This window comes from Schistocerca cancellata, chromosome 3, assembly GCF_023864275.1.
Source record: "Schistocerca cancellata isolate TAMUIC-IGC-003103 chromosome 3, iqSchCanc2.1, whole genome shotgun sequence".
Classification (NCBI taxonomy): domain Eukaryota; kingdom Metazoa; phylum Arthropoda; class Insecta; order Orthoptera; family Acrididae; genus Schistocerca; species Schistocerca cancellata.
Window position 1 is genome coordinate 883,618,780 of NC_064628.1, and position 24,850 is coordinate 883,643,629.

At 42.3% G+C, this 24,850-nt stretch overlaps 1 protein-coding gene across 1 annotated transcript in view; it reads right to left on the reverse strand.

Annotated features, from left to right (window-relative positions):
* LOC126176627 (probable chitinase 10) overlaps positions 1-23,216 on the reverse strand; it is a gene marked incomplete at its 3' end in the record, with an annotated part of 192,366 nt that extends 169,150 nt beyond the window's left edge. The window contains exons 1-4 of the mRNA XM_049923786.1: positions 23,206-23,216; positions 16,446-16,705; positions 13,235-13,420; positions 11,464-11,667 (exon numbers count right to left, since the gene is read on the reverse strand). Coding sequence (XP_049779743.1) covers positions 11,464-11,667; positions 13,235-13,420; positions 16,446-16,705; positions 23,206-23,216 — 661 coding nt within the window. The remainder of the gene's footprint in view (positions 1-11,463; positions 11,668-13,234; positions 13,421-16,445; positions 16,706-23,205) is intronic.
* Positions 23,217-24,850: the final 1,634 nt, after the last annotated feature.

Here is a 24,850-nt window from a genome sequence, read left to right on the forward strand (position 1 = left end):
CTGCCGTTGCGAGGACAATCCTCAATATTGCCGTGCCCGCTTTCATCATATAACCTGCTTGCCCACCGACTAACTACTGCGATCGACAGCAGCATCTCCATACACCTTTTTGAACCTCTTGTGGATGTTTCCCACTGTCTCGTTTTTACAGCAGAGGAATTCTATGACAGCACGTTGCTTCTGACGAACGTCAAGTGTAGCAGCCATCTTGAAGACATGCTGTGACGGCGCCACTCACGGGAACAGGTTGAATTAAATTTGAAAACAAGCGGGAAGGATGTATCTACACACTGTAAAACTTACACACATGCAGAATGAAAATTTTTTTTTACAAAAATACTGTGCATTTCTTTTGGAGTGACCCTCGTACAATGGCAGGTTAGCAAGATTTAATTGAGTTTGAACGTAGTGTTACAGTCGGCGCACGACCGATGGGACACAACATCTCCGAGGTAGCGATGAAGTGAAGATTTTCCCGTACGACCATTTCACGAGTGAACCGTGAATATCGGGAATCTGGTAAAACGCCAAATCTCGACATCGCTGCGGCCGGAAAAAGATCCTGCAAGAGCGCGACCAACGACGACTGAAGAGAGGCGCAACCCATCCGCAAACTGCTGCAGAGTTCAATGGTGAGCCATCAACAAGTGTCAGCGTGCGAACATCGTCGATATGGGCTCTCGGAGCCGAAGGCCTGCTCATGTACCCTTGATGACTGCACGACACAAAGCTTTACACCTTGCGTGGGCCTGTCAATACCGACATTGGACTGTTGATGAATGGAAACATCTTGGCGTGTCCGACAAGCATCGTTACAAATTGTATCGACCGTATGGACATGTATGGGTATGGAGACAGCCTCATGGATCCATGGACCGTGCATCTCAGCACAGGACTGTTCAAACTATTGGAGGCTCTGTAATGGGCGTGTGCAGTTGGAGGGATGTGGGACCCCTGATACGTCTAGATACGACTCTGGCAGGTGACATGTACGTAAGCATCTTGTCTACTCACCTGCATCCATTTATGTCCATTGTGCATTCCGACGGGCGTGGGTAATTCCAGCAGGACAATGCGACATCCCACACGTCTAGAATTGGACACTATTCTGAGTTTAAACACTTCCGCTGGCCACCAAACTTCCCAGACATGAACATTATTTAGCGTATCTGGGATCCCTCGCAACGTGCTGTTCAGAAGAGATCTACACCCCCTCGCACTCTTACGGATTTATGGACAACCCTGCAGGATTCATGGTGATAATTCCCTGCAGCCCTACTGCAAGTATTAGGCGAGTCCATGCCACATCGTGTTGCGGCACTTCTGCGTGCTCGCTGGGGCCCTATAGAATATCAGGCACGAATACCAGTTTCTTTGTCTCTTCATGTATTTTCCTCTGTGTGATTACATTATCGCTACGAACAGGAAAATATCGCGAAAACGACAACGCGAAATTAGCAGTTTTTAGCGAAATCGACCATTGTCACAATATATCGCGTTATTCGCAATTTTGCCGAGCAAAAAAGTTACATTTGAGGATGGGAGTTTGATAATATAAATAATTGACAGTTAGCGAATGATAAAACTGCATTTTGACGTAACAACTTCCTCAAGGCTGAGTTTTGTGTATAATCTTAAAATAACATTTCATTTCCTCCGAAACAAGCATTGATGTGACGACTACAATAGTGTCGTATCGGCTTTTTTAGCCACTGTCAATTTTGGCAAAAAAAACTGGAATTTGGCAAAAAATATTAAATTTGACAATAAATCGAACACGGCAGAAAATATCGAATTTGGCAAAATAACGATTTCCACAACAATAACAATTAATCTGGCAAAAATATCAGTTAATTTGCCAAAAGAATAACCATGAATCGCAAAAAATATCAATGAACCTGGTTAAAAAAATCAAGGAATCTGGAAAAAAATAACAACTAATTGGGCGTAAAGATAACGCCGAATTCGGCAACAAATAACACCGAGTCTGGCCAAAGAAAACACCAAATCTGACAATAAAATAAAGCGATTTTTTCAAACTGCCAAAGGTGCATGGGCGGGCTGTAGAGGCAGCATAGCTAAATATTTTTGCAGAGCCTTCAAACGGCTTAACGAGCCGGGCAGAAGGAGGTCCGACACCATTTTCGCGGGTATGCCATGACTTTTGTCACCTCAGTTTTGTTAATATCCACAAACACTAGAATGACCAGTCTGTAGCCAAAATGGCAAACTTACTCCTTTTGTCGACTGCAGCTGCCTATTTCAGTAGCATTGCGAAGCTTTTTCTGCCTTAATCTGTCTACCAAGCCTTCATCATGCTTCGACATTCCAGATGATACATCATCACGCCACTCTGGTCTCGTGCTAGCCCGTGCCTCCCATCTGTTTGTGTCGATTCCAAAGCTCTCCATATCTCGTTTACAGGAGTCCTTGAACCTCAATACAGAACATCCTACATTGGCTATAGAGATCTCTCCAAGCATTACCTCGCGTGGTAATCTGTCAGGATCCATACGGTGGACGTGTCCCAGCCAGCGGAGTCGTCTCTGCTTCAAGATAGCTGAAATACTGTTGTAGTTAGTTTTAGATAGCACTGCTTCGTTGGTTACTCGGTCCTTCCACGTTACTCCGAGGATGGATCTCAGGCACCGCATGTGGAAAGCATTAAGGCGACGTTCTTGTTTGGCATAGGTAGTCCATGTTTCCGATGCATACAAAAGAATGCTTTTATGGGCATTTATTTTTCCATGATAACATTTGAAGACGCCTGGCATCACATTTTCAGATGTTTACGTATATTTATGTGTGGTGAACATTGTTTCTTTACTGACACCAATGTAGAATTTTGCAACGGAAGTTTAGACAGCTATTGTAAAAAATAAGTAAAGAAACTATGTTCAATGCGCGTAAATAAATGTAAACATCAGAAGACGAAATGAACATAAAATGTATGCACTCTCAAAAACGCATATTCTTGGCATAATGTGTTGGCGCGGAGTGTCAGGAAAGGAGTGCCATTCATATCGGTGCGTTGCGCCATAGATTTTAACGTCGCGGACGCTATAAGTTTGACTCTGTATGTGCTAGGAGCGCTGCTGTCGTGTCACGTGACGAGACGGCCCGCATGCGTAAGTACCATAGAGTAAATATCTCTGGAGTGAGCATTGCGTTCTGCGCATGTAGTCAACATTAAACCAGGAGTGTCGCGTGTTTTCGGGACCTCGCTGTGCGTGTGTGCTTTCTGCAGCGTTTGAAGTTTATAATATCAAGAGTTTTTGTTGTGTTTCACCGTTTGTTGATAGTGTAATAGCGATGGTGAATTACTGTCATTGCTACGGATGCAAAGAAAAATATGTGAAAGGAGGTTCAAATGGTTCAAATGGCTCTGAGCACTATGGGACTCAACTGCTGAGGTCATTAGTCCCCTAGAACTTAGAACTAGTTAAACCTAACTAACCTAAGGACATCACAAACATCCATGCCCGAGGCAGGATTCGAACCTGCGACCGTAGCGGTCTTGCGGTTCCAGACTGCAGCGCCTTTAACCGCACGGCCACTTCGGCCGGCTGTGAAAGGAGGGATAGTAACTTTTCATGGGTACATACCATGTAGCTCTAATTATAGTTATCATATTAGTAAGAGACACTGTATATGTTTAAAAATTTCGAGACGCATTATAATTAAGGCTTGATTCTCTAGACCTATTTTTCTACAATTTTATGACTATATAATAGATATTACGGCTCGTACAAAAGCTTACAAACAATCGTTTCCTCTCGTAAATTTGCTAGTGGAACAGGAAAGGGAATGGTTAGTTGTTTCAGCAAATACTGTCCTCCATGCATTATCAGTGACTTGTCGATTATGTATATAGATTACTCAGTCTACCATTTATTTAATAAACTGGGCGCAAGTACGTAAATTGCGTTAAATAAATACTTCAAAGTGTCACCAGTAAGATAAATTGTGCTTTAGGTCGCAAAAACGAGAAAATAAATACGCAGAAATAGCAGAAAAAAGGACCAATTGTTGTTGTTGTTGTTGTGGTCTTCAGTCCTGAGACTGGTTTGATGCAGCTCTCCATGCTACTCTATCCTGTGCAAGCTTCTTCATCTCCCAGTATCTACTGCAACCTACATCCTTCTGAATCTGCTTAGTGTATTCATCTCTTGGTCTCCCTCTACGATTTTTACCCTCCACACTGCCCTCCAAAGCTAAATTTGTGATCCCTTGATGCCTCAAAACATGTCCTACCAACCGATCCCTTCTTCTAGTCAAGTTGTGCCACAAACTTCTCTTCTCCCCAATCCTATTCAATACCTCCTCATTAGTTACGTGATCTACCCACCTTATCTTCAGCATTCTTCTGTAGCACCACATTTCGAAAGCTTCTATTCTCTTCTTGTCCAAACTAGTTATCGTCCATGTTTCCCTTCCATACATGGCTACACTCCATACAAATACTTTCAGAAATGACTTCCTGACACTTAAATCTATACTCGATGTTAACAAATTCCTCTTCTTGAGAAACGCTTTCCTTGCCATTGCCAGTCTACATTTTATATCCTCTCTACTTCGACCATCAATAGGGATGTAATCGCTAATGTGTAGCAAATTCTGTGTTTTTCGGACACTTGCAAAAGTACTAGCGTACTGTCAAGTCGTTTTGCAAGACTATCACTGCAAAAATGTACTTCAGGCTCTGTAATACTAAAAAGTGCCGTATCATACCGAAAACTACCAAAAATCGAGTGCATCTGAACTGTGACACCTATCGCAAGGAAGCAGAATGCAATATCACTTGCCCTTAAAAGTTACGTAGCTGGTTTATTCCCGGTATCAAATGGATACTGTTAAAATGTCTGCGCAACATATATAAATAATCCACGACACGTACGAAAAGAATCCATTTGTATTAGGGATGTAGTGGCATTCTAAATATACAGGGCGCTATACAGACAAACACACGTCCCGAGAACACGTGACCAGCCGGCAATGTATGTTGACAACACAAAATCTTTTCTGCGCATGTGAATGCTCACTCCAGAGATATTTACTCTATGGAAAGTAGTAAGTACGTACGTGAACTAGGCCTGCCTGTCCTATAATATCGTACCAGGTACCAGCAAGAGCTCCATTGTTGAACCTAAGAGATCTGTGTAGGCACCACAGCTGTGAAAAAATGCACTGTTGCTACATAAACTATATTGGCGATAAACATCTGTTCGGCAACAGTCGTTTCTGTAACATGCTACTTGGACGAAACGACAATGTGGCAAAAGCTTGGGCCAAGTGAAAGGCTTTTTCTCAGAGACAAAAGATAGGAACAATAAAGAGAACTTTCGTACATCTCTCGGTGCAAACATAAACCGCCTTTCCCTCTTTTCGTTTTGTTTCTTGTTTTTCCGGTCAGTTTCTGTGCCTGCACTTTTGGTGGGGGCCAATCCCGCCATCCGGTCGATACAATTCTGTGCCCATCAACTTTCGGGATCAATCACACCTGCCAGATACATAGGGGTTTCCATGTTAAGTGCTTTAAGCAAAACGACGGTATAAATTTCATTGTGGAGAAGACAAATGTTAGACCAGTTACATGTAAGAATTGCAAGGAGTGTCATTTATCCGCAAAGAAAAGTCTTACAAAACCCTCATCTATACTCCTAGAAAAACTAAGAAATTCAGCTAATTCGTGTATGACTTTGTTGATTATGTTTATTTAAACTTATGACTTGTCGCCTGCATAGGAATCATATGCGTTCCGTTTTATCTATTATTACTCTTCTGTTATAATTTCATGAACTGACTCGTTCCATAAACATGAAGACTTGCTCTTCAATTTGGCTCTACGAAATAAATAAAAAATAAAGATACACATGAATATTGTTTGGCAGTCTGGGATTCTTTAAGTTAGATTGTGGCTTGCTTTTAAGCTTCCGTGAGTGGAGTTCCAAGGCGAATTGTAAGGTAAAGTATTATAAGCGTCACTAATTCAACGACTGTGCTCATCTTTCGCACGACTGTAGTACATACTGATTTGTTATAGAGTTAACGTTTAACCCTTACCAACACATTTTTCATAACGCGCAATACCAACTGGTGGAGAGGGGGGGGGGGGGTGGTACGTTATGCTCATCCTACAAAACATTTAAAAAAGAAACAAAATTCGTTAATTATTGCTGAATTGTATTAACAACATACTATTTAAAGAGGTACTTATTTGTAAGTATGGTTCAGAACCTGAAAATATCTTTTAGAATACTATTAGCAATATCAACGTACTTTCAGTAACGTGTAGTACAGAGTAGAAAAATTAAAAGATACAAATTTGGTGCATTGTTGCTGAATTTTATTTTTAACATGCTTTTTAAAGTGATATTTATGTTTAAGTAAGACCCTGAATATTGTCATACTGAATATGGCATTCACTTGGGAATGAGACTTTAATTTTCGGGTTATGTATAACTCAAAAGTGTAATACATGTGTGGAATCTAGTAGAAGAATTCATTAAAAACAGTAAATATTTTTTCTATTTTCTAAAAATAAACTAACTTACTAGATTACAATATTTTCAAAAGATGGGCACAAAGTACCTCTTTCCACCCCCATCCCACATCCTCCCTTCGGTAAAGCTGAGGTTAATTTTTTTTATTTATTTTTATTTTATTGAGCCCTGACACGAGGGCCCTTACACCCAACTACATAACATGAGAGTAATGGGGCAAAACATTTGCCATAAGAGGCGATAAAAAACCCACAATATGACAAAATACAATTGAGTGAGAACATGGATTCAAGTTTTGCATTACAACAACTAGCCATTAATAACTAACCGGTACATGCATAAGTGCGAGAGAACAATGGTTACAACATTGCATCGCAGATGTCAGCCTCAGTTTGGATTACCTACACAGTAACCACATTTTGCGTTTGTGCCGGCCATTGAGATCATAATTATGTGCCAGGCGTATCAAGGCCGTTATTATGGCCAGAGGTGGTTGTTCTGGGTACTGATTTCTCAGGATCTATGCGTGAAAATGTAATCACATATCAGTTCTAGTATAATATATTTGTCCAATGAATACCCGTTTATCATCTCCATTTCTTCTTGGTGTAACAGTTTTAATTGCCAGTAGTGTATAAAAACAAAAATACGGACGCATGAGTTTTTATTTTATGTTTAAAGCGGGTGTCACGGGCAAGAGAGGGAGCCAGCAACATTTGTGGAAACTGGGAAAACACTTTAGCGTTCTGATCCGAAGGAAAAGCAGCATGAATGAACAGATGGATGTATCTGGCGTGAAGAGGATTTGCGCCATGTGCAATAATACTTTAGAGACATGGCGGATGCTGCCAATTCATAATGCCTCAGAACTGTCAAAACAAGGCAAACATTCAGAATCTCTGTGAATGTGGACAAAAATATGAAGGGGCGGGTGGCGCAGTGGGTAACACACTGGACTCGCATTCGGGAGGACGACGGTTCAAACCCACTTCCGGCCATCCTAATTTAGATTTTCCGTAATTGCCCTAAATCGCATCAGGCAAACGTCGGGACGGTGCCTGTGAAGGGGCACGGCCGATTTCCTTCTCCGTTCTTCCCTAATCCGAACTTGTGCTCCGTCTCTAATGACCTCGTTATCGATGGGTCGTTAAACACTAATCTCCTCCTCCACAAAAATATGTACAATGGCGTTTTTGACGTCGCGAATAACAAATATGGCAACAAAAATGAAAAACGATGGATCTAATATGGCGGACAAAATTAGAAAGAAATATCAGTATTTTCATGAAAATTGATATGATGGGTCCAATACGGCGGAGAAAATCCAAAAATTAAGAAATGTTTTCCATCGATCAACTTCTCAATCACTGATACTTTTCTTTTGATAATCCAGAGTGAAATATAAAAGACACGTCTTCACTGCCCTCAAGTTTATCTCAAAATTTCAACTGTTCCCATTTTCTGTTGCCTTGACAGGGCTGGAGAGTGAAACGTTCCTTAGCAACTTTTGAAATGTCAATTTTTCCTAAAGCTCGGTGATCCATTTGCGTAGCTTATGATGACACAAATGGTCTATAATTCGACGAAGATCGTTAGTTCTAATTCCTTTTGACATAGCAAATAATTTTTCAAATTGTTTTTGAGGTCGACCTGACGATGTGCTTTCTGTTTTTGTAAAAAGTATACCTTACTATACAAACAGTTCTTGAACTTCTTAAAAAAGTAATCCTCTCAATTTACTGCCTGCTTGTATCAGTAAACGCAGTATTTCTCCCATATAATATTACTGTTGCATATGCTTTATCAACTTCTGATTTTCGTTTTTCTCATTTTTTGTTTAAATTGTATTTTATTTGTTTTTTACATAACAAACTACTTAGTATAACTGTTTGTGTTCGTATAATTATGCTGTAAGTACTGATTAACGTCATATTTGTACGAAGCAGAATTAGATTTTGCACTTTTTAATCGTTTTTCAAAAAATGCACAAATGACGGCATACTGCAGCTGCCATTTCAAATGTGGCTTATTACCACAATAGTGGCTAATAGTTAAATTTACAAGTGTTTGGTGACAAAATAATACATACTTCATCAGAAAATTTAAAAAATTGTATAATGTCGTAGAATACGCAACTTGCCTCTCACTTTTCTTCACATTTTGTGATTTTTTTATTGATTTTAACTTGTCAGCATTAGTTAAAAAACAAAATACCTATTTGGCCAAATGATGAAGTATTTTCATTTAAGTACTTACTTCCTGATTTCATGATCTGAGTATACAAAACAAAAATATTTAACGCGGCATACGCAATACTTTCTCGGCTCGCCTAATCTGACATTCTGCACACAAGAGAGCAGTAATTTTGATCTGAAATACAACAATCGGATAAAGGTGCTGACTTTCTATGGGCAGGATTTGGCAGTCCGAACATCACTGTAGTGAAGATAATAGCTCAAATTAAATTTTCTTAACTAGAAATTTTAAGTTTCTTAAGTTCGGCCAAGATTTTCGAAAAATTGACACATTGTGCGACAATGTCCACTAAAGTTTTTTGAAACAAATGAAAACGAATTATCTTCCTATATATCTAGGTACACTGATAAGCCAAAACATTATGATCACGTGCTTGATAACGTCGTTTTGGTCCACCTTTTGAACAGATACAAACAGTTACCCTACTGGAACGTGTCAGCACCGTCGCAAAAGACATCAAGCATGATGGGGCGTAGTATGTAAAAGGTGGTCGTTAGGAATTACTAATTTACGTGTAAATCTGTTAATCAGTGCGCAACTACTGCAATCTACACCTTTTTGAATCTGCTAACTATATTGGTGTTTTGATCTCCCGCCATAATTTCTTTCCACCTCCATTTGAATATATGTGAAGATAAACGACTTGTTTTACGTCATTACAATTACGAAGGCATGCTGAAAAGTAACACGTCCGAATTTTTTATGTGAAAACTGTAAAACAAGCTTTATTAACATTCTCAACATAGTCACCGGAGCGACAAACACATTGTTCCCAACGAGAGACCAATTTGTTAATACTGTTACTGTAGAACGTTTGAGTTGTTGACGGAGCTACAACCTCACCTCTGCTTGCACTGCTTCGTCACTATCAAAGTGAAGTCTTCGACAGTGCTCTTAAAGTTTTGTAAACAGATGAAAATCAGATGGGGTCAAGTCGGGACTGTGTGGAAGGTTGTCATAGACAACCTTCCACACAATCCCGGCTTGGCCCCATCTGATTTTCATCTCTCACACACTGACATGGTTAACATTACACACCGCCACATTATATGCTACAATTCAGATCCCCCTAGCGGCAAAGGGCTGCAACTTGCATCAGCGAAGCGGGAAAGCCAAATGAGTAACATGCGTGACGTGTAATACAGGGTGTTTATAAATGAATATCGGGGTTTTAACGCTTTATAATTTTTATTATATTAAACTTGCAGTTATAAATGATATGCCAAATGAAAGAGCAACTCAAACAGTATTACCAGGAATCTTATAAATGTTCATAAATGTTCAATGTGAGCACCATTTGTCACACGGTACACATCAAGTCTATAGCCGAGTTCTTCCCAAACGTTGATAAGTGTGTCTTCAGTCACTGTAGCAACAGCTGCTTCAGTCCTATTTCTTAATTCAGGGAGGTCTGCTGGTAGCGGAGGCACGTACGATCCTTGATGAAGTTCCAAAGGAAAAAGTTGCATGGCGTTAGGTCGGGTGAACGTGGAGGCCGTGCAAACCAAGCCCTGTCAATGGGCCCCTTGCAGCCTATCCAGCGCTTGGATACAGTGAAGTTCAACCAATCGTGTACTTCGCTATGCCACTGTGGTGGCGCACTATTAACTATTTTACTGGAAAATGAAGTTCTCTGACTCATCTTCTTCCAACTTAGGGAAGAGCCATTGCTCTAGTGCATCAAGGTAAGAAATGCCAGTCAGTAGGTTCACCAAAAAAGAAAGGCCCATAAACTTTCCACCGGGATACCGCACAAAAAAAAGTCACTTTAGGGGAATCTCGTAGCATTTGTACCACCTCATGACGATTTTCTGAGCCCCAGATGCGCACATTGTGTTTACATGTCCACTAACGTAAAAGATCGACTCATCACTGAAGACAACATGATCCAGAAAATCTTCATCGTCATGAAACAACATTTCGTTTGCGAAGTTGGCACGTAATCCATGGTCTGCCGGCTTTAGAGCCTGTAATAACTGTAAATGGTAAGGACGTGGTCGTACACGTTTTCTTAAAACTTTCCAAACAGTCGACACGGGAACTTGTAATTCACGACTAGCCTCCCAGACTGATTTCTTTGGGCTACGAGTGAACGACTCTCTCACTCGCTTAACAGTCTCTTCACTAACTCTTTGGTTGTCCTGTGCTCTTCCCTTTACAAAGGCAGCTGGTATCTTCAAATTGATGATACCATCTACGAACGTTATTGGAGGATCACAACCGAACTTCAGCCGGAACGTACGTTGCACAGTAACTACAGATTCGGTCTTTGCAAACTGCAAAACACAAAACCCTTTCTGTTCACTAGTCGCCATCTTCGCTACTACCGCTGTCTAGCGGATTGCGGCGGAAACATTGCGCGCTGCGCATGCGCACTGGTGCTAAACACAACTGTTAGAGTTGCTCTTTCATTTGACATACCATTTATAACTGTAAGTTTAATATAATACATATTAAATCGATATTGTGAATGGAGTAAAAACTTCAGAGGAATTACTTTTCAACATGCTCTCGTAATTACAGAAATGATTCATGAAACGTGAAAGTATCTAATTAGTTGCATCGACGTCAACATCTCTGAGACTTGTACAGAGTGGTGGCTGTTTCTAAAGATCACCCCAATGATTCAGAATATTACAGCTGTCCTCCTGTGTATACATATTTAAGGCCAAAAATTGCCAAACTGTATGTTTAGGGCTCTTACCTGGATACTCCCAGTCGAGGTCTATTCCGTCGAAGCCGTACTCGTCGATGAAGTGCAGAACGGAGCGGATAAACTCGCGCCGCGTCGATGCGCTGGCCGTCATCTCGGAGAACTTGCGCCGCTCCTCGGGCCAGCCGCCCACAGAGATCATCACCTTCAGCTGCGGGTTCTGTCTCTTCAGGCCCACTATGGAGCGGTACCCTCCTGGAAAAAAATGCAGTGCTCATTTATCTACCAACACTCTTTGCGAGGCCGCCATTTCCCTATTGTAATTCAATCTCGGCGCTGATGTCTCCTGTACACCTTCTTCCTTACAGTGGTGCCAACATACCCCTTGCTCTCTTTTCTACATTTCGTGAATCCCAATGATCCCACATTCACTGAAAAGCGTGATGGAAGCATGGGCTCCTGAAGGTGCCAAAATCCATGGAAATAGTAGGGGATCAAATACGTACCGTTACATACCTATAATATCTACACATGCTTACCCATTCACAACCCCACAACCAAAGTAACACACAGAACTACTTTGAAATATCCCTTGATCCCTTGAAGGTTAGTTAAAGTCGTTCTCCACATACTGGCTACCCAACAGAATAATCATCGTTTGATTTCGAAGCCCTATCAGCAGCCGTGTTTTCAGGCTTAATTATGGGAATTCGCTTCTACCTAATATACTGACTACTACCCTTTTTAATGACCAAACATGTTTCAGCGCCTTTGTGCCATCATCAGTGAGTATTTTCATTCAGTTAGTTATTTTCGTAGTAACTGTTCGCTTCTGCATGCTCATCTCCTACGGAAATACGTACCGAAATACTATACACGTTTTTGAGGAACTCCGCTCGCAAGTTACATTTTGAACTTCATAAACACAATGTTTTGTGAAGTCTAGCGTGAGGGTTGAATAAATGCCTTGTATACCAATGACTGTTGTTATAGATTTTGTGGAAATTGACTCAAAAGCTTTCCGAAAAGCTATGAACCAAAGACAAAATGATAAATCAAACTCTTCACTTCCGTTCACTTCTTGCAAATGGTCCAGTGTGATACGTCACTGGAAGAACTTCTTATTTCTTTCCTTTTTCCTTTCCAATTGTTTTCCCCCAAAAGGTTGGTGATAGTTTATAGAATATGTTGCACCTGACGAAGTCTCAAAACTTTCAGGTTTTCTGTGTGTTGTCTGCATTCTGTCCTGCGAACTACAGGAATTACAGCATTGCTTCGGTTTGAGAGATTTGCTTTCCGTTGTAGAAGTTCCACAAATAATATTACAAATTCTCTCCGTACTGCATTTCTCCCACCTTCAAAAATGGTTCAAATGGGTCTGAGCACTATGGGACTTAACATCTGCGGTCATCAGTCTCCTAGAACTTAGAACTACTTAAACCTAACTAACCTAAGGACATCACACACATCCATGCCCGAGGCAAGATTCGACCCCGCGACCGTAGCGGTCGCGCGGTTCCAGACTGAAGCGCCTAGAACCGCTCGGCCACACCGGCCGGCTCCCTCCCCCCTCCCCCCCCCCCCTGCACACCTTCAACCATTTGTAGTGAAACACCATAATATCTGGGCTCTTTTTCTCATTTCCTCGCCTCTATTACTATTTTCAAAATGTAATAGCTAGAAACCCCGACTTACTGCGTTTTAACAACCACAATTCACAATAAGGTCTTTAATTAACTGGTGTTTAAATATCAAAGATAAAACAGAATCAGACAGAAAATTAAACAATCTTAAGCCTGTAGGTGTAGTCATATGTACGTACCTTGTATGATGTCATACTGTTCATCCTGGGGCTTGATGTGTAGGTCGTGAGGATCCATGACGGCGAAGGCGTAAATGATGTGTGTGCAGGCGAATGGGTCTATGTCGGCAGTGGTAAACCGCATTGGATCCCTTCTGTAGCCGGCCCATCCTTCCACGAAGCATACTACCTTAAACTGACGTATACCTGTAAGAGGATAATTCAATTTATTTAAATTGATTTAATTAAACATTGTTACAAGCGTAGGCTTCAGTGGCAAGAGTTAGTATTAATAAAATTGCCAGTATGTGTGACTGCGTAATTTTATAAAACACGCCAACGTATTGGCCTCCTGCAATACTAGCCGAGGCATGCAAGTACTTTACAAAATGACTCTGTCAAAAATCTAAAAAACGTTTGTTGGCAAATATATTATTGTAAAGGATTTGCGTGTAAAAACAGGACCTCGTATTTTTTTACTGAAGTATGGGTCGCAGTTTTATTTCAGTCATAAATCTATTATTCCGGTCATAAATGGTTGAATTCCGAATAGTCACCACTAAAACAACAGGAAAATCAAAATGTCCTTATGCTTCAACCAATATAAGATGAGCAACAAAGAATGAATTCGAGAAAACAGCACATTGTTTTCAGGACACAGAGCGGCCTCCAACATTTTTAACTTCTAAATTATAAATTTCTTAGTAGTGATTTCTCATACAGTAGAACGGTGATGGGTATTGAAACAACAAAATGTTGAAGTTCAGCATACATGAGAAGCCTACGTAACATTTTGATGTTCATGATTAACGGTTGGAGGGGATGATAGGTCCCTAAATTTGAGATGTTAATTACCACGGAGACAGTGTATACGTACGAACAACGTTCTCGGCAGGGAAGAGAACAATACGACTGCTTTTGCCTTTAGCTTATAGGGATGAGAAAAAATGACAGTACAGAAATGACGCATATAGTTTCGAGTCCTTACATTAATGTTGCCTTCGTCTCGACAATCCATTTGGATTATTGTATTATTTCGGCTTATCTTCAACGATCCAAGCAAGAAATCTTCGGGTTTTCTTAAGCACGATAGATGACCCACACCCTAACTATGAAAAACACCCCCGACCAGTAACACCACCTCTTCTGTACTTCACAGCTGGCACTACATGTAATCAGAGGTAGCGTTCTCGGATTCGCCAAATCCAAACCCTTCCATTGAATTAGCACTAGGTGTGCATGATTCATCACTCCAAATCACTCATATCCAGTCATAGCGCTACTGGTAGTGGTTTGAGTGTTTTCAGCCACTGATTTCCTGGGACTTTTTTACACGCGATGATCAACGATAACTGTCAGCCAGTAAATGAGGTCTATCTGATCTTGGTCGTTCCTTCCTGTTCGCACTTCACAGCAACACCACCAGTAGTCGCAGTCGGCAGTTTTAGAACAGTTGAAGTGTCCCTTATGAATTTGTTATTCAGGTGACTCAGTGACTGGTCCATCTTCGTAGTCACTGAGCTCTTCTGAGAGTTCCATCCTGCTGTCACTACGCATCTAGTGACAACATAATACTCTACTGGCCATTACAATTGATACACCACGAAGGTGACGTGCTACAGACGCGAAATTTAACCGACAGGAAGAAGATGCTGTGATATGCAAATGATTAGCTTTTCAGAGCATTCACACAAGGGTAGCGACACCTACGACGTGCTGACGTGAGGAAAGTTTCCAACCGATTTCTCGTACACTAGCAGCAGTTGACCGGCGTTGCCTGGTGAAACGTTGTTGTGATGCCTCGTGTAAGGCGGAGAAATGCGTACCATCATATTTCCGACTTTGATACAGGTCGGATTGTAACCTACCGCGATTGCGGTTTATCGCATCGCGACACAGCTGCTCGCGTTGGTCGAGATCCAATGACTGTTAGCAGAACATGGAATCGGTGGGTTCAGGAGGGTAATACGGAACGCCGTGCTGGATCCCAACGGTCTCGTATCACTAGCAGTCGAGATGACAGGTATCTTATTCGCATGGCTGTAACGGATCGTGCAGGCACCTCTCGATCCGTGACTCAACAGATGAGGGCGTTTGCAGGACAAGAACCATCTGCACGAACAGTTCGACGACGTTTGGAGCAGCATGGACTACCAGCTCGGAGACCATGGCTGCGGTTACTCTTGACGCTGCATCGCAGAGAGGAGCGCCTGCGATGGTGTACTCAACGACGAGCCTGGGTGCACGAATGGCAAAACGTCATTTTTTCAGATGAATCCAGGTTCTGTTTACAGCATTATGATGGTCGCATCGGTGTTTGGCGACATCGCGGTGAACGCACATTGGAAGCATGTATTCGTCATCGCCATACTGGCGTATCACCCGGCGTGATGGTATGGGGTGCCATTGGTTACACGCCTCGGTCCCCTCTTGTTCGCATTGACGGCACTTTGAACAGTGGACGTTACATTTCAGATGTGTTACGACCCGTGGCTCTGCCCTTCATTTGATCCTTGCGAAACCCTACATTTCAGCAGGATAATGCACGACCGCATATTGCAGGTCCTGTACGGGCCTTTCTGGATACAGAAAATATTCTACTGCTGCCCTGGCCAGCAAGTTCTCCAGATCTCTCACCAACTGAAGACGTCTGGTCAATGGTGGCCCAGCAACTGGCTCGTCACAATACGCCGTCAGTACTGTTGATGAACTGTGGTATCGTGTTGAAGCTGCATGAGCAGCTGTAGCTGAACACGCCATCTCCGTTTGACTCAATGCTCAGGCGTATCACAGCCGTTATTACGGCCAGAGGTGGTTGTTCTGGGTACTAATTTCCCACACTCTTTGCACCCAAATTACGTGAAAATGTAATCACATGTCAGTTCTCGTATAATATATTTGTCCAATGAATACCCGTTTATTATCTGCATTTCTTCTTGGTGTAGCAATTTTAATGGCCAGTAGTGTACAACATGTCTCGTTTTACACTGGCGGCTCCCCCTCTCGTGATATTTAGTGGTTAATTCTGCATTACATAGGGGTATATGGATAGTTTTGATCACATAGTGTACTGACATACCAAATCCAGCACAATGACAACTTAGTCACGTGATACGCCAAATTATTCCATACTCTGTAGGGCAGAAGCCACGCCTTTCCAATACTGCGGCTATCTCTAGTCCAAGTGGTGATGGGTATAACGCTTACGAGCGCGCAGAAGTGGAGTACTTACCAGTGTTGTGTGTAGAGGGCGCCTGCAGCGACGGCGGCTTGGTGCGCGGTCCGCCGAGCGACAGTTTGGCGACGATGGCGTCGTGCCACCAGGCGAACGAGTGGTTGAACTGCCGCGTGCTGGGCAGGTTCTCGGGCAGCCAGTCGCCGAAGCCGCGCCACAGCGAGAACGCCTCGCTGGCGGGCGGCGCGCCCGGCCGCGCCTCATACGGCACGTGCTCCACCGCATCTCGCAGCGGCAGTCGCTCTGAGGACCTCAGCCTGAGAAAGGGGGGCTGGTTTAGAGCTACGAGTGCCAGAAGACATTTGTATATTCCTGTCAGCTCACAACAAGTGTTTACAGGGAGCTGCGCAGACTGTCTACACTGCTGCTGCATGTCGCGCGGGACCGATGGCAAGTCTAATAAGCCGCCGGCACACGGACCGTGCACCCGAACGTTGAGCGTTGAGCGTGCCGAGTTTCTGACGTCATAGCGTGGACTAGCACTTTCGGGAGTCTTTCCTAAAGCCGTCGGCACACGGACCGTGCTGTCGAACGTCAACGTTGAGCGTGCCTACTTCAACGTGCTGCTGAACGCTCAGGAACGATGCAACTTGTGCATACGGTACGTGGGCCCCAACGTGCTACACGTGATCACAACGCACTCCAGCGGCAGTTGCAGTATGTTTCTAGCTCGTAAATCACACTGTTTACTTAAACGGGTGCGCGTAAAATTCCCGCATTAACTCTATCAAAACGCACATTTCCTCCATTAGCCATAGGCCAGTCGCGTTGTTCTATATGTAATATACACAAATATAAACTTCAATATCCATGTAAATGTTTTAAGACGAAAAGGAAAGTACCATGTCTAATAAGTAAGAACACAGACTTATAAAATTTCTATTACAAGCAGTGTGATACAAATTTGCAATAGTTCTCCACATAAGATAAGCATTATTTCAGCATTCCCACATTTTAGCAAAACCCTAAGGTCATTCTTACTTGATCACTGTTCGTACCCAGGAGCAGAATTTTTACAACATGTGAATTACAAGACGTAAAAGAAAAAGGAGCAAAATATCGTTATACAAGTAGCACTAGCTGTCCTGTAGATTAAGCCAATCGAACAAACTCACTCCTCAAAAGAAGGTGCACTTATATTTACATCTCATCAAATACTATAGTATAAACTTGTATTAAACTAATAATAATGCGTCAGAACCTATTACACGAAAGGGGGGAAAAAATTAGACACCGCGAGACGCGAATCAAAGTTATTTCTTGCAGCAAGGTAGAAGTTGGCAATGCTACTCACTACGCTACACTGACAACGGTGTATCCTCTTTGTGTCGTTGCATTCAAATGGCATACTCTCATAACGCGCAAGTTACAATAATACTTTTGCCACGAATAAGATGTTTCTCGTTATGTTTTTTTGCAACGAAACACACAGTTAACAACGGGTTTTAGAGTAATTCTCAATTTCCTGATGCTCATAAACGGCATGTCTACGTATAGGCTTGAAATGAGTGCCAATATGGCGCATCACAACTCTCTGCTGGAGGGAGATGGCGTGCATGTGACGTAGATGGCGTTATGCCACCTCATTGGTCAACGCTCAGCCGCACGCTCAGAATATCTGACATGCCAAATATTGCTCTGCACGTTCGTGAAGACTCCCGAACGTGCTATTCCACGCTATGACGTCAGAAACTCGGCACGCTCAACGCTCAACGTTCGGATGCACCGTCCGTGTGCCGACGGCTTAACGTGCAGAGCAATATCTGGCATGTCAGATATTCTGAGCATGCGTCTGAGCGTTGACCAATGAGATGGTACAACGCCACCTACGTCACACGCACGCCGTCTCCCTTCAGTACAGAGTTGTGAGGCGCCATATTGGCATTCGTTTCAAGCCTATATGTGTATATGCCGTTTCTGAGCACCAGCAAATTGAGAATCACTGGAAAACCCGTTGTTAGTTGTGTGATTAGTTCCAATAAATTAATGAGAAACATCATATTCATGGCAAAAGAATTATTGTAATGAGCGTATTATGATAGTAGGCTATTTGAAGGCAGCGACACACTGAAGATCCACCCAAAATGCATGGTTCTTCGTGCAATTTGTTATAATTAAATTTCAATTAATAACATAATTATCTACGATTAACGTTTTTAGCAAGGCGTAAAACAATATTTTTAACAACGTATCCTGTTGTTGGCTTAGAGTAATGAGTAACGTCTCTATTCGGTAACAAGTCTTCATTCGGGCCGTGGTTCGCGTCCTAACACTCCCAATTTTTTTTTCCCTAACATTCGCATTTTTATTTAGTTCTGATACTTTATTATTAGTTCAATATAAGTATATGCTATAATATTTGATGTTACGTAAATATAAGTTCACCTTTCTTTGAGGGGTGAATTTGTTCGATTGGCTTAATTACAGGACAGCTTGCGCTACTTGTATAAAGATATTCTGGTCCTTTTTCTTTTACGCTTCGTAATACACATGTTGCAAAGATTCTGCTATTGGGTAGGAACAGTGGTCAAGTAAGACTGACCTTGGGGTCTGGTCAATGGTGGCCGAGCAACTGGCTCGTCACAATACGCCAGTCACTACTCTTGATGAACTGTGGTATCGTGTTGAAGCTGCATGGGCAGCTGTACCTGTACACACCATCCAAGCTCTGTTTGATTCAATGCCCAGGCGTATCAAGGCCGTTATTACGGCCAGAGGTGGTTGTTGTGGGTACTGATTTCTCAGGATCTATGCATCCAAATTACGTGAAAATGTAATCCCATGTCAATTCTAGCATAATATATTTGTCCAACGAATACCCGTTTATCATCTGCATTTCTTTTTGGTGTCGCAATTTTAATGGCCAGTAGTGTACTTAGAACAGGTAGTTTAGAACCCCACTCATAATGGAGATATATTGGATCTAAGGGCAACAAATAAATCTGACCTCTTTGAGGACGTCAACATTGAAACAGGTACCGATGGTCAAGAGGCAATTGTAGCAGCAATGGTTACCAAAATACGAAGGGCACATAAAAAAATTGAAAGATTTATATTTTTAGTATACTAGATAAAAAACAGTAAAGTCATATCTCAATAAGAAACTTGAAATTTTAGTTTAGTATAGGACTAATTTTTGAGAACATTTCTCGTGAAGAAACAGCGGTTTGGCTAAAGGTAGTTTAAAAATGGGTTACAAACAGCCTCGACCGCAAAAACATTTATTTCGATGGTAGCCGGATTCGGTTAGTTATTTGACCATCATCAGGCCCTCATACCATGATGGTAGGCGGTGGCCATTGAACGTAGGCGGTGTTGAGACTTAACGGACGTCAACTGCACTGGATAGACGTGGTAACATGTACCCGGTCGAACAGTTCATGATGAGAGGGACCCTCCACAGTATACAGTCACATTCCATAGAAACAGAGAGTACTTCATAGAAGGTGTAAAACAAGCATACAGCTACAGAGAGATGCTGAATGCTATGCGTTTGGATGTCAAGAGAGCAATGTGTGAATGATCTTTCGCAAAACCCAGAGAAATTCTGGTTGAATATTAATGCTGTTGGTGGCACCAAAGTTAGCATTCAGTCACTTGCGGATGAAACAAGAACTGATATTGAGGGTGGCAAAGCAGAAGCAGAAATGCTTACTGCGTTTTCAAATGTTCGTCTACAACCCAGGAGAACCGCTCGAATTTAATCCTCCTACAACTTAAAAAATGGGTGAAAATGCGTATTATTGTCAGTGGCGGTGAGAAAACAGCTGAAATTGTTAAAATTAAAAAAAGATCCAGATAGAATTCGCAGCTGATTTAGGCCCTCTGCTAGCCATAAACTGTCGTAGATCCATCGGACGAAAAAGCGTACCCACTACTTGGAAGAAAGCCAAGGTAAGAGAAGTAATTCACAAAACTGCCGTCCACTATTCTTAAAATCAATTTGTTGGAGAATAATTATGGTTATCTGGAAGCAAAACAACAGATTCTGTTTTAAGTGAGAACATGTACCAGAACAGGGGCCCCGCAGTTGGTCAATAGTACCTGCCAACGCGACCTTAAAGGAGTTCGTTTCGTTCCCTAGTTACTCGGAAGTGACGTCAAAATGACATGTCACTCGCTGCGACCACGAAACTCGATAGCAGTCGACCGAGTAAGCTGGACGTGACACCAGTTTCTCCTGTGTGTGAGTGGACCATCGGAAACGGGAACACATTCGCAGAAAAAACAGCCAAAGACATGCGACAAAGAAGAATATAAATCCAGAATGAGATTTTCACTCTGCAGCGGAGTGTGCGCTGATATGAAACTTCCTGCCAGATTAAAACTGTGTGCCCGACCGAGACTCGAACTCGGGACCATTACCTTTCGCGGGCAATAGTGCCCGCGAAAGGCAAAGGTCCCGAGTTCGAGTCTCGGTCGGGCACACAGTTTTAATCTGCCAGGAAGTTTCAAGAATATAAATGTCTTCGCTGTTCGTTCCGCTCGCAGCAATTTGGGCTGTGCTCTTATGTTCCTGCCTAAACACGCTCTCGGAAATCGAGACATAGTCGGAAAAGAACGGCGACATATTTGTGACAAGCAAGAATGCAAATGTCATTGCTGGTAGCAGTTTCATTTTTCGTTTCTCAGTCAGACAGAATCCAGAAAATCGCACAAACTCATTCCTGACCGGCTAAATAACATCGAATATTACAGAACATACTTGCTTTACATGAATAATAAAGTCCCAGAATCTGTTAAAAAACGCGAAGATGAAAAATAAAAGTGAAACAGCATTTAGCTGGGCACAATCCAATTTCGACTCCATGACTGCACGCCTCTAACCTCAAAACACCAGGGTCTAGTGAAGCAGGGGATACAACCCGTCGGTTTTGACCAATGACGTCGTACATTAGTCACAGATAGTAATGTCTTCACTTCGAGGCATAGATAATAAAACCTGTTCGTAATGTTATTGAGGTAATTTGGAGTATTAGTTTGTTATTGTAGAACAATTTTTAGTGTCTTATTTTCATTACAGGAATGGATTTGTCTGTTTGTGGTTATGTAATTTTCGTTACTGTCTGTCTAGGCGAGGTTCGGTTATTCCTCGATATTTTCGTGTGATAAGTTCACTTTTCCATTTGCTTCTTTCACTGTATTTCACTATTTTGACATATTTCACTGTTTTCTTCCACCAATATGTGTATTTTCGTGTTGTGAAATATGTAATAGAAATTTCTCGGCTGTTGATCTTCTTTCGTTTCCCAGCAATAGTATCAGTACGACATTTTCGAATATGTACTTGCTATATCACAGGCGAAACCCCCGACACAACTAAAATTTGTATCCCGTTCTTCACTTCGCCTTTACACTGACGACACAATTAAAATTTGTATCCCGTCCTTCACTTCGCCTTTCCACTGACATTATATATGTCAATTGGCGAGCAAGATACAAATGTTGCGTATAGCTATATAGCTCAAGTAGCGAATGGGATACTATTAGCGTCCAATGCAACAAGAAAACTGTACCCCATAGTGAATTACGAGATACAAATTGTACATGTGTCGTCCTCTTGTCTCCGTGTAGCTCAACTGAGGTACAGGTTGCAAATGTAACGTATGTCTATTTCCACCTTTTCGTTACCAGTGCACATATACAGAGGTCAACGGAAGTCTGCTATACATATATTACATACGTAGGTCCTTCTGTCATCAGTAGTACTGATATGTACGTAAGAAAAGACTCTTAGTAATAGCGGAGACGAAATAAACAACACATCTACAATTTGTATCCCGTGTTCCACTTAGTGTTTACTGAAGCGGAGGATACATCGTAATGCTAGTGAAAACGGAGCAATCGACTTACGACTAACTCGTATTCCGTACTGTACTTAAGCAACACACTTCGAATGGGCTTTTAATTTGTATCGGGTGTTTCATTTACTGTTTAGTGAAGCAGGGGATACATAGTTCAAGTGAACAACAGGACAGCAATGCTAGTTGAAACTAAGAAATCGACGTACGCTGAACTTGTATCCCGTACTGCACTTAAGCAATACAGTTCGAAAGAGTTTCGAGATACAACTGACATACATGTGACGTGATGTATATGCTAGTAATATATTTCATTCATTTCCTTCCATTGTATTTTGCGGAGAAATGCTAAGATACAAACACGTGATATCGTTAATGTGAAAATACTACTGGTCCTTATATATGTGAAGTACAGTTTTTCTCTCTTGCATTCCTTTGTTTCTGAACATTCTTCTCAGCTCTTTTATCTTTGTAATCATGCTCTCTGGCCAATTCTGATGTCATTGGTCAAAGCCGACGGGTTGTATCCCCTGCTAAACTAGACCCTTCTGGCCAATTCTGACGTCATTGGTCAAAGCCGACGGGTTGTATCCCCTGCTAAACTAGATCCCAACACCACAATGAGAACATGCTACTTTCAGTAATTTTATCTCCTCATAGCTTTTACCGGCGACGTGTTATTTGATTATAATAGCTCATGCCAAGAATGAAGCGTTTCTGATAAAAGTTCAGTGCGCCATTGCTTTCAAATAGCTTACCGTCATAACACGCTAACTTGCAATACGAGCACACTGAAACAAAACGAAATCCAATATGGCGTCTCCAAAGCTCTCGATTTGACTATCGCTGTCGATTTTCGTGGTCGCATCGATTTGCACGTCAGTTCGACGTCAGTTCCGCGCAGGCCGGCAGTGACGCGCGCTATTGCCAGTTAAGTGGGGCCGGGCCGTGCGTACCTGGCAGCCATGGGCGGACTCTCGACGGCCTGCCGCAGCGGCAGCTGCCTCGTCCCGAAGGCCGGCAGGCGGGGGCGGCCGGCGGCGGCGGAGCGTCGCAGCGCCAGGCTCTGGCCCGGCGGCGCCTCCACGGCGTCGCGCACGAACGACGGCTCCTCGGGCGGCGGCACGTGCAGGCCGCGCGACGTCGCCAGCAGCAGCCACACCGACAGCGCCACCGGACGCCACATCGCCTGCAACAGCCACCGACCACCTCTCGCTTACACTTCGCGGCTTGCAACACAACAGCACTGAACAAAAAAACCACAACCAGCCACACTTTTTCGTGTATGATTTACACTGATGCGGCAAATGTCATGGCATACCTCCAAATACTGTGTCTGACCTCCTTTCGCCAGGCGCAGCAAGTCGACGTAGCATGGACTCTACAAGTCGTTGGAAGTACCCAGCGGAAATACTGAGCCATGCTGGCTCTATAGCCGTCCATAATTGCGAAAGTGTTGACGATGTAGGATTTTGAACACAAACTGATGTCTCCATTACGTCCCATAAATGTTCGATGGGACTCGTGTCGGGCGATATTGGTGGCCAAATAATTCGATCCGAAATGCCTACACAAAAGAAGACGAAGTAAATATTTCAGAATTCGAATCGAGAACAGCTGCCAACATGAGTAACGTAGAAATAAATATCCTCGGAGTAGTGAAGCAACTCAAATCACTCAAGGGGCTCCGGAAAGGCTCAAAATCATGAAAAGTTCAATTTTTACTTTTTTGCGTTTTCTGAATCTGCAGACTATTAACCTTTTAATAGATATATAATTTATTCAATTCCGAAGACTACAACTATTTTTAAATTTTTTTTTGAAATGTGTTCTACATGGGCGTGACCCACTGTGGCGCTGTTAAACTGCTGTCAAATGGTGTTATTATTAACGTCCGTGTTCATCAGGTACATTTTAGTGATGTGAGATAAAGTATTTGTTGTGGATAACCTGTGATTGTTCAATATATATCGCTGGTGTGATTGTCAATTGTTTCATGTTTATTTACTCTGTCGTTATCTCGAAAATATTCGTAACTAATTCTGTTTCTTGAGTCTCTGTTTTGTTGAAGTATAATAATGAGTAAAAGTAAAGTTAACAGAAATCCTCTGAAGGCTTTTAAGAAAAGGAGAAATGTTGGAAAGCCAAAGGTATTGTGTCCCAAAGAAGATGACAGTTGGTGTAAATATAACAAAGGATTGCTAACTGGTGAAGTGTACACTCATAAGCATAGTCTGCCTCATGCAATAATGGAGGTGATAAAACCTGTTTTCAGAGACTTAGCAGCACCTGAACTGTTGAAAAAGTGTATTCACGGAAAAACTCAAAACCCCAATGAAAGTGTAAATAGTGTTGTATGGTCGAGAATCCCCAAGACTGTATTTGTTGGAATAGAAACACTTCACTTTGGTGTGTATGATGCTGTTGCGACTTTCAATGATGGCAACATTGTAAGGTGCAAGGTATTTAGAAATATGGGAATGAAGATAGGTTCTAACATGGTACGAGCGATGCTTGCTTTAGACAAGGAACGCCTTCGGGCTGCAGACAGGGCTGTAAAGAGTCTAGAAATACAAGCAAGAGTAAACAGGAGGAGGAACA